The sequence below is a fragment of the Fringilla coelebs genome (genome assembly GCF_963513975.1).
Source record: "Fringilla coelebs genome assembly, chromosome: 1".
Taxonomy (NCBI): domain Eukaryota; kingdom Metazoa; phylum Chordata; class Aves; order Passeriformes; family Fringillidae; genus Fringilla; species Fringilla coelebs.
Window position 1 is genome coordinate 22,620,546 of NC_140028.1, and position 16,527 is coordinate 22,637,072.

Below are 16,527 nucleotides of genomic sequence, written 5' to 3' on the forward strand. Positions count from 1 at the left end.
CTGTTGAGCCATGGTTTGGCAATTCTGGATGTAACACTGCAGGAACACTGACTTGCCAAAGTGAAGCAAGAATTTCTGAAGAATGAATGCAGACAATACAGGACAGTACGAAAGACAATAGGATGGAAATACTGCCTGGAGAAGCTGTATCTATTTCTGAACCACTGAAGAAATGGATCAGCAAAATATAATAAGTTACACTACTAGTCAAAGAGTGAAAAACATCAAGGCTATCACAGCCAGATAAAGCTGGAAAAAATTATGACCAAATATCGAGTGCTGATCTGGACAATGAAACAGCTGTTTCATCTTTGCTCACTGAAATCAAGCCTGATGTTGCACTGATGACACCCAGTACAATCTTGTCAGGCTTTTGGCATAAGATTTCTGGCTAAAAGAATCCAGAAGATGAAAGATCAGCATTGAACTAGATGGAAAAGGATCGTCAAGATTTGGGGTTTAGCCACAAACTGATGAGGAAATTACGGCTTGGGAAATAGCAGATGACAAGAGCCCACAGCTGTAAGAGAAGGCAAATCTGATGGGAAAGGAGGCACTGCAGGCTAGTGTTTTCATAAGCATTTCATCACAAGAATCCAAAAAGCCAGCTATAAAGTAGGATGTAGTAAAGCTTTAATACATCTACTTGGGATTGAGCTATGGTTACTAATTTTAAAGAAGATACAGAACATGTAACAAAGTTCTGGAACTACAGCAGCTTTCATATGAGACTGTTTTGTTGACACAAAATCAAAATCAGATTTTGACTGACTGAGACTGTTTTGTTGACACAAAGTCAAAATCTAGAATACTGACAGTCTTATCAATAATGTTTTTTGGAAATTATATACAAAATACTACAGTAATAACAATTCACATATTTCAAAATAAGAAAGGTTACTACTTTTCAAATGTAATTATTAAAATTGGGTTTTTAAGCAGTGGTTGAAAAACTACAGAAAAGCAATCCTTTTCTAAATTTAATCTTTATTGGCACAAATAATCTGACACACTACATACCATGGTAAGTATGTGTACACAAAACACACACATATACATGCCATTTAAGCATGCAAATAGATCAACAGATACCAATTTTAGAATTTTTTTTACTTCAAATTATGTGGTCAACATGACTTTGGAAATGATAAAGATCTAAAATCAGAGAAAGGCTCAGAAAAATAATAGCTAAAAAACAGCTTGCCAAAAATACAACAGGCCAAGTATTTCCTGATTTATGTGGAGACATGCCAACTAACTAAATCTAAAATATCTGTAAAGAGGACTAATTTGCCTTAGGTGAATTAATATTTTATTTTCCTTGGGATTTTTTGTAATTGAATATTTTATTTCTGAATTACAACTTCCCACAAATGTGAGGCTGAAGAGACTGTAGGCAGATCTGGGAGCATGAGAAATGAGTTTTACAGAAAACGTGAACAACTGAACAGACGAATAACTTTCATTCAAGGGATGCCTATACAGTCACCTCCCTGAAAACAAACCAAAGGCAAAAGAATATTCTGAGATAGGAACCTAAATATTATCACTGGTTTGTGAAATGTCATATTCAAAAGCTTGAGCCCAGACATGAATGGCTGTCCTTGAGATGGTACAAAACCCAGTGATCCCACGTGGTGGATGCTGCATCCACACAGACTGATGGTTACACCTGCAGCAGCTTGCAGCTAGCAAGCAGGAAGAAAAATCAACAAAGTCTTTGGAGTGGGGATGGATGGCAGCTCTGCTCAACACATGGTGTTTACTGAACATCTGAGATGACTGTCTTGCAATCACTATCTAGCTCAGAGAAGAATATTTATATTTGCTACAAGACTGTCCAACTGTACCAGAATGAGCTGTGACAGCAAGGAGGATCCACCCTGCCTACCTTGCAACAAGTTCTAATGACATGAAAATGCAATTACTGTTTAACTACTGAGCTACATTTAAGTGTTTTGATTGCTTTGATTTCTAAGATTACTAGTACACCTAAATTCCTAAATTTTTTCCGAGAGTTCAAATAAAGCAAGGCATTAGGCCTAGCTCCCAATTAAAATTAAATGAATGAATAAAAATGCATTAATTAAAAATAACTGCTAAATAAAAATACTTGCTTCACCCCTAGGGTGCACAAAACCACCTTCTTTTCTGGCAGGTGGACTTGCTAATTCAGATGAAATTCTAGGATTGTTTCAGGTTGGCACTTCAGGTATTGGAAAAGTGTTCTGCTGAAATAAAAGACTGACAACTGATTAACTGCAATGTTTCCAAATTTATGTGGTGGACTGATGTCAGCCAAGAAAACCCTCATTTTCACCAATGAAAGCATTCCATCAGCAGTTTCAAAGGGCCTCTGAAAGATGAAGTTACAAGGTTTAAGTTCCATGTAGCTTTAGTTCCTTAAGTAAGAAGTAATTTCATTTCTATATCCTTCAGCAACTTAAATGACTTCCATGGGCTAAGAGGTGACAGATCCTGACAGGGATAAACACAGTGCTTCTGACCTGCAAGCAATATCAGAAATCAAAATCTATCATAATTTGAGAAATCTCAGTGCACCAAGAAGTTAATTATGTTTACTATAGGAACATGCTTGTTTTATCAAAGCATTTCCAGCCATTTTTTCAAGGTAAAAGAGAAAAACAAGGCAACACAGCTCCGCCCTCAACAGCAAGTTTTGCTGTAACATGGAATAATAGAAATAATTTGGGTACTGAAACCTCCTCTTATGTTTTGTCATTCATTCATTGCCGCTCATCATCACACATTTGGCTCTTAAAGCATTGAGGATGTGCAATATTCCAAAAGTCATTCTAAGACAGAACAATTCAAAGGATCTGTTTGTTCTACAAGAGACTACTGATCAAGTCATAACGATAAAATTATTTCAACTTAGTCAAAAATTCCAGGGAGATCTCTGATGCAGAAATCTGAACAAAGTACCACCCAAAGTACAACATCAAGTTTGGTATTACCTTCAGTTCATGATGAACTTTCCACAAAGCAGTGAAAGGATTTCATAACAAGATAATGGTAAAGAGAAAATGAGCAGAGAAAAAGCAGTGTTCAAGAAAAAAAACCACTTGATTAAATTGAATTGTTAATGACTGATTTTTTAATCTACCTACACAGCTGAGAAAAAACTCTTGGGTTTGAATTGGGATACACAGTCTTCCATGGAGCAGATGCTTGAGAAAAGGAGAAATCTGGATTCTGAAATGACACTGCAGTGTTTTAAAGCATGACGAGTCTGGAAGAAGTGCAATGTCTTTCTCTTGGTTGTTTTGATACATGACTAAGAATATTCACCCTGACCTCCTGGGTTTGGATCTACTCTGTTACTGAAATGCTTCTTAAATTAGGTAGTAACACCTGCACAGGTATGGAACAGCCAAAAAAAATGGACAGAAATATGAGCAATACAGATCTATATTAGACATCTATGAGTACATTTTTTTGATAATTCAGTCTTTCCCTAAAATTACTCATTTTAGCTCACAGAAATCAATAATGCAAGAAAAATATTGACAAGTTACAAAGGCTTTAAATGAATGTGCATTTTAGAAAGATGACACACACTGATTTATAAATTTATTGCAAAAAGTGTCACACATACTGACTGTCCCATATCAAAGTATAGCTAAGGCTTCTTATTAAGGAAAAGAAACTCTTCACATTTTTATCTTGCAAAGCTAAGCATGGGCTTTTAAAAGAGAGCAAAATCAAGAAAACAGCACTGGTTTAAAAAAATAAAACAAGCCACAGCTGAAAAAGTCTTTTAAAATAGTCATAATAAAACATTAAAGAATACTTAAAATTACTAGAAACAGGGCCTTGCTGCCACAAGACTCACCAGAAAAAATCTTCCAAAAAATGTCAAAATAAAATATTAAATTACTGAAAACAAGGCCTCTAAATTCAGCTTTGTTTTGCTTTTCATTTGGGAGTCATTGTTAACAAGCTATAAACAGCATGAGTACAAGAAATCACTCCATAGCACTATCTTTGCTAAATTCTGGTCAAATTAACCTTTCATAAGCATTTATAAAGAATTTACCATCTCAAAAGAGCATTCAGACTAAAGAAACACAAGGGATTTAGGCAGATAAGCAACTGGTGCACAAACTACTCCCACACTGAGTGTCACTACCCTTACAGCTCATTGTACAAAACAATCCATACTGACTAAAGCATTCCTCAATTGAAGACCAACATAATGGCCTTGGTTATCACACCAGTTGTACAATTCTCAGCTGCTGGGCAGCGAGGTGCAAAGAGAGCTTTGCCTAGCAGTAGTCCAAAGGTAATAAATGAAGAGGAGTGATCCTCACTGGGCTGCATGTACCCCCACACCCCAGCACAGCAGGCAGCCACTGTTCTGCTCCAGCTGAATAAAATGGCACTGAGGCCAAAGAGACTTTGAAATGTTATGAGTTTTGTGGAAATGCAGCTTATTGTGTTCCATATTTCTAACTTGTCATGCTTTTAGTTAAAACCCACTACAACAGACATGGTGAATATTTCAGCAGATATAAAATACATGTACTACCAAACTGGCACTATCAAAATCCCAGAAAAATGGTTAAAAGACAAACAAAAATGAAGAAGTTCATATGTAAAGGTGTCCCATCCCTTTGGGGAGTCAGACAATCTGAGCCCCACCCCGTAAGAAAGCAGAAGTTTACATCACTATAGCTGTACTGATAGATAAATAAATAAATAAATACTTTCATTTAACTTATTTTATCATGTACTAATATTATGAGTTTAATGTGTACTCAGGGCCAAATGTACCGAAAGGTTTTCCAACTCCATGTTTTCAGACAGAACTCACAACTCTGACTTACTCAAAATGACAGAGCAAAAGCATTGTTTTAAAACTTAAAATGTCTTAATATTTAAGATCTCTGAATCCTACAAAGAACTTCTAAAGAAAGTATTTTCTTTTTTTTTTTCTGTTGCAATTGTGTAAGACTGACAGAACAGAGGAAGACAAGAGCTTTACCAATCAATAACATTTTGACCATAACTCTTGCTTGAAAGCATTGTATCTTATGGCTGTTAAATGTTCAAAAATTAGGAAGGTTTATAGAGCATTTTTGTTTGGTTATACTGGTTAGGTTATGGTAACAAGCTGAATTTTTGCAAAAAATAAGTCACAAGGCCTAACATTGACTAGAATTCTTATTCTAGGATAATTACAGCATTATATAAAGAAAAAAGTCAGTGGTTAAGCATAATTTATTACAGGTATAGTTTTCTTTTCAAATACAGTTTCTTTGTGACTGCTAAAGACAATTTAATTTGTACTATTAATGCAGTCCATTCCCACAGTCATTTAACAATGCAAATGGTATGACATTGACAGTTGAGTTTATAAACTCATATTTAAAATAATTTCAAATTGCTAAGACATTTTAAATGCAAATAACATTAGGATTGTAATACAGTAATTTTGATCTGAAATACATGATGAAAAACTTTAGAAGGCTGTATGAGGTAATGACACAAGTTACAAAATAAATACTTAAATAATATTTGGCTAAAAATTTTACCACTGAGGATCAAAACCAGGGACAAACAAGTTTCCTAAAGTAGTCACTTAACCCATGTAGTCACCCAGTATCAAAAGAGAAAGAAAGCACTGCCTAACAGCTGATTAAATACACTGATGTTAAAGACAGACTTTAATACAAACACTTAAAACAAGCAGGATAAGCAGGATTGATTACATTTTGGAAGGCTATGTAACAATAAAAAGTAGATAAATGGTTTGTTTTGCAAAAGACATACACCAGGAAATGTGCTGCTCCAGTTATGATGCAGGAATGAAGAATAGCTCAACATATTTAACAACAGAGTAAATTTATTAAAACAATAATAAAGCTTCACTATCACAGTGAAGTTTTTCAGATGCTGGTGCAGAATGAGCTTAATGGGACTCAAATTAATGTTTGACAATTACTACCTAATGAGGTAATTTGGACACAAGAAACAAATGTTTACAAGTAATGTTTATCCTCCCACTTCAGGGGCCCAGAATGAAACTTCTCTGATGGGCACAGTGTTCTATAGTTATGAGACAAATATTGAGATTTTTACATTTGTCACTTAATAACTGACCACTTCTAAGTGAGACAACATCACGGGTGACACCAACCACCAGTTTGATCAGCTACAGCGCATTTAAGTTCTACGAAATTCTGCCAAACAACAGTTAGAAGTAAGTTTAGTTTAAGGGAAAACCAGTGTTCTTTTCAGGTCAGGAATATGTGGCATGAAAATCAGGATTAGGAACATGTCAAGACCCCCACACAGACCCCCAGCCTCAGCTGTCAAGCACATCGTATCCAAATACCCATTTTGACATCACATACAGAATCTGCTACAGCACTCACTTCTGTCAAATTATGAACTGTGTGGCTCCTCTCCTATTAAAATGGGGCTTATTAAGAGTGCTGACTTCATAACCAGTTATACAATTATTTGATAGATCACCGCAAATTTTAAAAAATGATGCACTATTCAGACTCAAGGTTTATGAGGTCTCAGTAAGAAGAACAGCTACAAAATAATACACCTAGAAGGTGATCACAAACACATCTTCTTTGTTCTTTTAATTAATAATGAAAAAGTTGTGAAATTAAAATTTTAATATGCCAACTTAACAATTTAAATGCAAAATAAGATCAACAGCACATGCAACAAATCACAAGGAAGTGGTAACAAATTACAAATACTTGGAAAAATGAACTAGGCATATATAGAAGTGAAAGCTTCCCCTCTCCCCATCCCTTTTTTTCCTAAAAGACATACCTGCTGAATGTGTCTGCTGACTCGTTTCTGAGGTTGGTAGATAAGCCACGTATACAGGACTGGATCAACATTAATTGCTAATCCTTGAACACTGGACAAGAGAACAGCACCTGCACACCATAGAAAAGAGAAAAAAAATTAAACTACCTGCTCAAGAATCTCCTTGTATGTATTCAGTTTTCTTGCAAACAAATCATCTTTAATGCAGACTTTTATTTGGCTTGCACTACACATATAATAAATAATAATACTTAACAACTTCAATAACATATTCAAAGTGAGAAACTTACCAGCACTATACGCACATATTAAAAAAATGTAGCAACTTGCATATTGATTTATTACAACTTTTTGTCAAGAAAAATGCTTGTTTTCACAAAATTGCTTATGCAACTGAATACACACAACACCTTCCCTCAAATTCTCAGCCAACATTAACACTCTGCAAAAAATGATTCAATAAGACCCTTGACAGAAAGGGAAGAATACAATGTATGACTCCCCACAACCTCAATTAAAAAAACCCCATGGTCTAGGACAGTGAGTTCTCTTAATAAAGACAGGCCTACTTTACACTAGCTCTGCCCAAAGCTCAGGACAAACATTTTTTCATGTAAACATGGTCATGAATATCCTTTAGAGGATGAGTTAGGCAAAATAAGGCAAATTTTTTAACTGACAACACTGGCAGCCTCCATACCGTGAGCTCCTAGGCTTTTCCTAAGCTTTACAATATACCTTATTTTCTTTAAATCTCACTTTCTAGGACCTAAGATTACAAGACAGGACTACGTTACTTCCTAAAAGTAAAATTCTCGTTTTCTTTTGTGAAGAAAACCTCACATGGAAAATGTTAAGGCTCAAAACAGGAGGAAAATTACTTCAGTACCCAGAAATATTAGCATAGACATCAAACCATGCACACTAAAACCCTAATTATGAAGCACTATCACCATTAAACCTGCATTAAAAATCTGATCATACATTGGTGAGGCTTTTTTTCTAATAACACAGATAATGTATCTATTGCAGCAGAACACAATTACAGAGCTGTACAAATGAGAAGCAAATGGGTTAATGGAATACAAAGTAGCAACTATACTGAAAAAGTGTACCAACTAGCAGTAGGCAGTTATCTTTTCATATAAGCTTTGCAATTTTACTACAAATTAATATATGAAATAATGAAAAAAGTAATAAAATAAATTTAAAACAGAAATCCTGGTTACTGGAAGATCTCATCACCAAAGTCCACAGAATTACAGTAGTTCTATAACACCAAGAATCATAGTTCCTAAAGCAATATACACTACATTTACTCTGTGGTATACAATGTAATTATGCAGCAATCTGCATTTAATAATAAATTCAAATACATTCAGAAAGCTTGACACACAATTCAATGTACTTTCCAAAAAACAGTAAAAACATGTGCCTCAAAAGACACATCAGCAAAACTGTAAATGGGAAATTAATGAAAAAAATATAAGTTATGAGTTTATTGTATACAACAAAATTTTAAAGCCAGCTGAATTCCAAATGGCAGAAGACCCACCAACCTGGGGTGACACAAGCAAAGACTGATGAGCACAATGGGAAAATGGCAATCAGGAAACACACGAAGATAAATCATCTGCCTAGCCCAGGCCTGGAGTTGGAACACACACTGTGAGGAACTCCTATACACAGACTAGTCCATGTGAGCTGAAGGTTTTAAATGTCAGTAATAAACCTTAGAAATAAATCTGCAGTTAAAGGAAAAGCCAATGTCAAGTATAAATGGGTAACATGCAAGTAAGAGCAGTGAAAATGCCTTGTGGCAGGATGTGCAGGAAACTAGAAAAAGGAAGCAAAAGGTAACAGAGGATTGATAAAATACATGTTACAATCATTATCTTTTATAAGATATTTATATGCCAATGTATAAGACTCCTGCATCTTTAAGAGACACCGCCTGTTGTCAGCAGTACTTAATGAAAGGTTTAATATACATGTGATATGGAAAGTGGGAGACAGACCTCCCAATGAGTGCAGCACAAAGGCAGCCTACAGGCAAAGTCAACAGAAAATCCCACATTTCTAGCAGTCTCCTGAGAAGAAAAATACAGTGTAACTGCAGCACATCATTCTAGTAACTTAACAGAGTTTCTTGATTACTGAAAAAAAAAATAGCTACAACTAAGAAGTTCAATACAAGTAAATCAAGCTTTGAACTGAATCTCTCCTTTCCCTTCAATGAAGTCAACGTTAGCCCAATCCTATAAATTCTCCAGTAAGGCAGCACAAATAGCAAACATTCTTCTAGTTGTCTTTTGATAGCTTGTGCCTGGGATATTAAGAAAATAAACCATAAGAAGCAAACAAAACAAACCCGGCAGAAGCACTCAGAGAAGCAGTTGCATTATTTGCCTTTTGGTTTGACTGTCAGGTAACTTCAGCTTCCTACTAAGCCACCTCTGTCACACTAATTTACTGAAATTTACTGCTGTGTTTGCCACTCAGCCACTGCATTTAAGGGCAGTTTAATCACCTATATGAAGTGGTTTTCTGTGTAACAGCTTTCTTCAAAATCAGTATCTATTAAAAGAAGTTCCTCAGATTTGCCTCCTGTTTTCATGTCAAGAAATAAGAATCCTCCCAAGTTTTTAAGGAAGTTCTTAACTAATTTGAGTATCAAGCTTGAAGCTGGTGGCAGACTCCTCACATGCCTAAAATAAAAAAAAAAAAAATTGCTATTCTGTCTCCATCAAAATGCAATCCTCGAGTTCCCTGGATTTCATTAAGATTGTGCAGAACTTTCTTTTCTTCCCCTCCCCTTTTTTCCTCTTAATTAAATTTACATTTCAGAAAAAAACCAGACCTTAGTCCCATAGCATACTAGGGTTTCCTTTCCAGATCTCAGTTCTGGCCAGAGTTATCTATTACATCTATCTAGTAACAGAGTTGAAAAATAAGTACTGGACCCAACACCGTGTAATCTTTAATGTTTGAGAATTTCCTGAGTCATGGTGTCATTTGCCAGGCTCAGCTTGGGCAAATAATTTCCTTCCTTCACAAATTCCCACTCTCTCCTGAAGGAATAGAAGACAGGGAGGCTGCAGTCAGGCAGAGGAGGACGACAAAGGGAAGGCAGCAGAGCACAGCAATGCTTGGCACTCCCATCCTGCGGATGAGCTTCCTGCAAAGTCTCCTTGGATGATGACAGCTGCAACAACAGCACTTTTCTCCCCAAGGGAGGGGGGCCTGCAGAAGATAACTGGGGCCTCCTGCTTGGGTTGGCCCTGCTGCCACCTCCTCCCACTTGGAGTGCTGAGCATAGGCTGCTGGAGGAGCAGGGAGCAGAGGGATCACCAGCCTGGGCTTCCCCCACAGAAACTCAGGGGAAAAATGTGGGGAAAACAGGTAATGCGGTACACTTCTGATGAGGTGGGAGAGGACACCCACCCTGGGAACACAGCTGCAAAGAACAGAGGCCAGAGGGAAAGGCAGGATGGGTGAAACATGGCAGAGTCCAGCAGCAGAGCTGTGGAGCTGAGGAATGTTCAGTCATGACAAAAGAACAGGAAAGAGCCTCAAATATCAAAGAGACACAAGAAAAGAATGAAAGAGGCAGGACAGTGAAAAAATAATGTGGAAGTTTGTGACTGTGTTCGCAGGGGTCTCAGGGTGAGGGAAGAGATGAGGAAGTTGACTCTATGTTCAGAAGGCTTGATTTATTATTTTATGATATATATTATATTAAAAACTATACTAAATTAATAGAAAGAAGGATTTCATCAGAAGGCTTAGCTAAGAATTGAATAGGAATGAATAACAAAGGTTCAGACTGACCGAAACAGTCTGAGACAGGTGGACTGTGATTGGCCATTAATTAGAAACAACCACATGAGACCAATCACAGATCCACCTGTTGCATTCCACAGCAGCAGATAAGAATTGTTTACATTTTGTTCCTGAGGCCTCTCAGCTTCTCAGGAGGAAAATCCTAAGGAAAGGATTTTTCATAAAATAGCATGGTTACAGAAGTGAATGAGCACTTTGGGATGGAGAAGGGAGGTGGCAACCCTCGGCAAAAACCACTTTTTGGAACTGCACAAATCCTGTGAATGAGTAAACTGCATTACTGAGTCATTTGGAACAATCTGGAGAAAAAAAATACTAAGAAGAGCAGACAATAATCTTGCGACTTATGCGCCTGAAAATGAATTTTTGCCACAGTAAAGGACCACCACCACCCTAGCAGAATTTTTTCCAAATTCTGCTCTGTGTGTATGCAGTATTGAAACACACCTTAATATTATTTCCAGTAAAAACTTCCAGTAACACATTTCAGAAATCCCCCTATAAAATAAACTGAAAAACATCTATGGGAAACTGAATTTTGAGTTGATGTACATTTTCTGTAAGGGAGGGATCCCAAATATGAACAAGTAGAGTGACCTACAATAAAAACTAATTCTGACAAACTTTGTCTATTTTTAGTAACTAACTTTAAAATATTATATCATTTTGCTATATAAGCTGCACCATGAATTATTTTAGCAGTGAGTACTGATGACTCCTAGGTCTCAGAACACATGAATGACATGTAGATGCTAACAGGTTGAGTTAGCATTCATTTAGTACCTAATTATTTTAACTGATACCTAAGAGAAGAATTATAACTTTTACTTTTTTTCTTACTGTTTTGAAGTGCATTTTCACTAAGACATACTATAAAAATGCAGATCTGCATATTATACCCAAGAGAAGAGTTCAATTTTATCCAAGTATGTAAGTAACTAATTCTTCCTGCTATCTGACTAAAGCAGATACATTGTAAATCCCTAAGTGTGGAAATATCTAAGTCTGTTTAATTTTAGCCTGGGAGTCACCTAAGGGAAAAAGACTCCACTACTCTGCTTACTGCCAGTATGGCTCACTTACCCACATTCCAAACAGGCTTCACCAATTAGTTATCCTGTGGCACCACAGCCATTTTCAATAACATCCCAAAATGAAGAATGAGAGCCGAAGAGTTAGAAATTGGAGTTACACGGCACAAAAATTAATCATACAACTTTGGTCTACTTTGGAATATCGAGGCCAAAGCCAATATGACTGTCTTGCAAAATAATCAGCTTATCTAAGAGACACTGTCCTGCATTTCATCCTGAACTGCTGAGTCACAAAAGGGAAACAGATACTTCAACCCATCAAAGTTTATGTGACTGTGAAAAATGATTTTTACATTATAGCTGCTACAGTAAGTTAATAAATTTTGTCTAACTACTGAAGTATATTGTTTCTTTATTCAAGGTTGACTTCAGTGCCTACAAATGCAAACATGATCCTAATTTTATCTCAGAAAAAACTCCAAGTCTACTGTACTTGCATGGAGTTTTACATTTACTGAGTGCTTAAAATAACTCTGAAATCAATTATTTTATTTGCTTAGACCAATATTAGAATACTTCACTAAAACAGAAGTAGTGGGTTAAGACTTTCCCATTAACTAAGGCACTTTGGTCTGTAATATCAAACACAGCTCTCTCATAAAAGTTACTCTTTGCCCAAGAATACATACCCCACAAGATTTTAACACCATTCTTTTTTTTTTTTTAATTGAAAAAGCTTTTGATATTCAGAAACATTCACTAAGAACACACTTCTACTGCTATGATGACCTTCTAATTCATATTGAGGTTTACAGCAGAAAACGTTAAAAGCATTTAAAAAAGGGGGTTCAACATGATTATTTTTATTTAAAAAATAGAGAAAGTGAGGCAGAGAACTGCATTTATTAAATCCCACAGCAGGACCCACAGATAGAATTCAGATGTTAAAGTTATAGGCCACAGCTAAGTGGTACATATATTAGCCTACTGGAGCTAATAGAAAAAAATTTGATGTATGAGTCCATCCTGTGTTAATCATAACTAAATCAGACAGGTCTAATTTTAATTGAATGTTCTGATAAGCCATCATCATATTTTTAAAGATAAAAATATCCTGCCTTTATCAATGTACATACCCAAATGTTCACAAATGCTGAATTACAGTATTATGACACAGAAGTATACTCAAAGATGTAACAAAAGAGGCAAAACAAAACTGCTGGATACACTGTTTAACACAAAGTGCTGCATGTAAGGCATCATTTTTCAATGTACAAGAAGTCACATTTCTGCAAATCAATCTGCAGAAAGCCATATCAAATCAAGGTATGGACAACAACCTTCAGTTATTTCACATCATCTCTGATGTTTAAAATGGAACTTAGTCCATTTAGCATTTTTTCTTTCTTACTGAGGAAAAACTTTGTGATATGCTGAGTTAGAAGTTTTCACAAAAATGCTAAAATATTCATATTTAATTTGCGTGCTGAATGTTTTTGAAACAAAACCAAGTTGTCCTGAAAGGCTTATTTTTTTCCAAAATAATTTGATCAAAACTTTAATTTCCCTTAGAGAATATGGTGTGTGGTTCTTAACAGGCAGTAAAGACCAAGAAAAAAAGAAAACACGTAGGCAGCTGTAGTGTGCAGAAATATCAGCTTTATTTAAATGATCACTGAATCATCTCTGTGAAAAGGTAATGGCAATATTCCTGTGATGAGCTGCATAGCACCTCTCCCTTAATTCTATGTTTTTATTGCAAGAATATCTCACTCAAGTATCATTTCCTCCTGTTCACTTTTAGGTTGTTTATATATTTAACCATCATACTTACTATTCTGTAAAGAAAAGGAAAATGAGGAATTCTAAATTCAACTGACAGAAAAGACTAAACAAACAGAAAGGAAGAACATATTACAAGGACTTTAAAACCAGCAAGTAAAGAAAACTGGAATGCTTTCAAAAACACAGAGTGTTTAGAACACTTTGTTTTATTCATAAAAGAATACAGGGAAATAAAGCATTTGAGTTTCCCAGAGAGCTGTGTTTCCAGTCAGACTGCAGGGTGGCCCAAACTGACTGGAAGCAGAGGCTGTTAATGGACACATTGCTAAAAAAGCAGGTATTCAGAAACTCAGTAACACAAGCCAGTAGTTTACAAGGTCTCTACCAAAATCTGGTCCCTTTGTCTCTTCCTCCTCAAGTCCCACTAGAAAACTAACAGGCACTGTTATAAATCTGATCATCAATCTGACTCTCAGTCATTACACTTGACCCCTCCTGACCAGGTTTCCAAAATGCTAACAAAGGCCTGAGAATTTCAGCTTGTTTAGCTCTGTGACAAATGAGTTGAGATACATGTTACAATGTCAAGGCTGTTTCCATTTTCTGCATGGAATCAATACCACTTAGTGTTACTCCTATGGATCAAGAGGAGACTACATTCCATTAAAGTAAGAAGTGTTTGGAGCTCTGAAGAAACTATGAGACAATTTCCTAATTTTTTATTTGCTCTACCTGAGACCTCCTCAGTCCCATTTGAAAGGCTGTTGTGGCTCTTTTTCATGTTACAAAGATTTTTACTGTCACTTGTAAAACACAGTAATTCCAATGAATGGATGAACTACTGAAAACAGACACTCTCAAGCAGATTAGGAACAAAATCTTCAAATGCTTTTTATTTATCAAAAATTTTGCTAATTCCTTTATTTGATGGACTGAAACTAGAAATCAGAGGAGTCGGGTGACAAATCCTATCTTCCATTTAATCTTTAGTATTACTTTTGGATGATATTCTATTGTGCAAAAAAGTGGTGAAAAATTTAGTGTTAAAATAAGAAATACTATGACTCAAACCTGGTGTTCTCCTAGAAGAACAAGTTCAAAGCAGATTTAATTATGTAGTCTACTGGAATTCCCTATACAAATTCCACAAGTTGTTTAATCACAGGTTTTTTAAAAGAAACTAGAAGGGATAAGAGAGAAAATTACCTAGATAAATCACAGAATATGCTGAACTGGAAGGGACCTGCAAGAATTCTCAAATCCAACTTCTGACTTGGCACAGGACAACCCAAGAATAACATTGTGTGCATGAGAACATTGTCCAGACACTTCTTTAAGTGTCACTTCTTGAAGTGTCAGGCTTGGTGCTCTGACCATGTTCCTGGGGAGCCTGTTCCATGGCCACACTTTCCTGAAATCCAACCTAAACCTCCCCTGCCACAGCTTCATGCTGTTTCCTCAAGTCCTGCCACTGGTCTGAGAAAGGGTAAATTATTTAGGAGAAAAGCAGCAGTCCTAGGGATACATGGTAATTTTCACTACGGAAGAAAGCAGAGCCCTGCGGGGACCTGAGCTGCCCAAGCCGCCACAGGACATCAATGTGGTGACCAGCTCTGCTGAGTTATCCAGAGAAATCACGAACAGTGCTGACCCAGGAACTCCCAAATATCACACCTGATTCAATACAGATAAACACACTTCTCCTACTGGTATTGTTGCCTCATATTTTAACTTCACATGTAAATGATAACAGAGCTGACTGCTTTGCCTAAGGAAACAACATTTCTGTTTATTCTGGAAAAGCGTTAGATCAATGTTCAGTAGGAAGGAAGGAACAAGCAATAAACCAGAAAACATCAACTATGGCACTGCATGAATGCATTGTGTACACAGACACTCAGAACACTGCATCCAGCTCCCATCAGCCAAAAGGGTCAGTTTTAAGCATACAAACCTGAAAACTTCTGTTTCATAATAGCATTGATTCAGTATTTATCCTCCCTGATTCACGCTATGCTCCATGCCAAACGCATTACACATTCTCCAAATCCCAGAGCGGAAAGTACAGAAATAAAAAAATGATACACACATACTGGCTAAACAATTTTCTTTTCATCATTTTTAAAGGATTGCCTATTTACTATAGTCAACTCCAAGGCAAATGGGTTTTGAAAACCTCCAGGTCCAAACCACCTGGATGTGGACCTTAGAGACAAGCTGCAATGTCAGAACCTCTTCTAAAGGCAATGTTATTTGAAGGTTTTTATCACTGCAGTATTCTAGGTAAGTGTGAATGTAATTCTCTAAGTTTTCCAGAAGCTGCACTTTCCAGGCTGGTTACACAGACATTACTGATGAAGATACCAGAGTCTCCACATATGCAACAAAGTTCCAATCACTGTAGACAATTCTGCAGAGCAGTTGATAAAAAAACCCTCCAAAGTCCACACAAACTTCTACACAGAGAGACTCAGCTGAAGGCCAAAAGGCCATGGACAGGCAAGCCACTGAGAAAACAAGTGTCAATGGAAAAAGACCTTCTGCAAGTCCGTGAGGGGAATAATACTTTGACAGAGAAGAAGTCTCAAAGCTATCTTAAAATAGGCTGGGTTTGAAAGAATCAGTCATACAGAACCATTCTATATATAGACTACAGATCTGTATAAGATATAATAGGCAGAAAATAGCTGAGGTTTGCTCCAAGGCTCTGAAACCATGGGAAATAGATATTTGCTGAAATACTTGATATCACCCATGAGCCAGCAGGGAGGAGAGGACCACAGACCATCACTTCTATTAATGCAGAGAATAGCATCAGTAATGATCCAAAAGCATTACTCCTAACTAAGGTGAGAATATCCAACAATCTCTCTCAAGTTTTCTACTATGAAAACAGCAGAGCAAAGCTTAGTAAATTTACAAATTATTATTCTATCACCTTTAGGCAGTTAACTGTGCACCCATATGCTACCACACTGGTTACAGAATTGCATCCTCCCTCTCTCTATGACTGGATTGGTAGAGTGCTGCCACATCTTTTCTTTAA

At 36.5% G+C, this 16,527-nt stretch overlaps 1 protein-coding gene across 1 annotated transcript in view; it reads right to left on the bottom strand.

Annotated features, from left to right (window-relative positions):
- The window catches only part of VPS13B (vacuolar protein sorting 13 homolog B), a 430,474-nt gene that overhangs the window by 228,270 nt on the left and 185,677 nt on the right, over positions 1-16,527 (bottom strand). Inside the window, 1 exon segment of the mRNA XM_084211579.1 lies at positions 6,820-6,929. Coding sequence (XP_084067705.1) covers positions 6,820-6,929 — 110 coding nt within the window.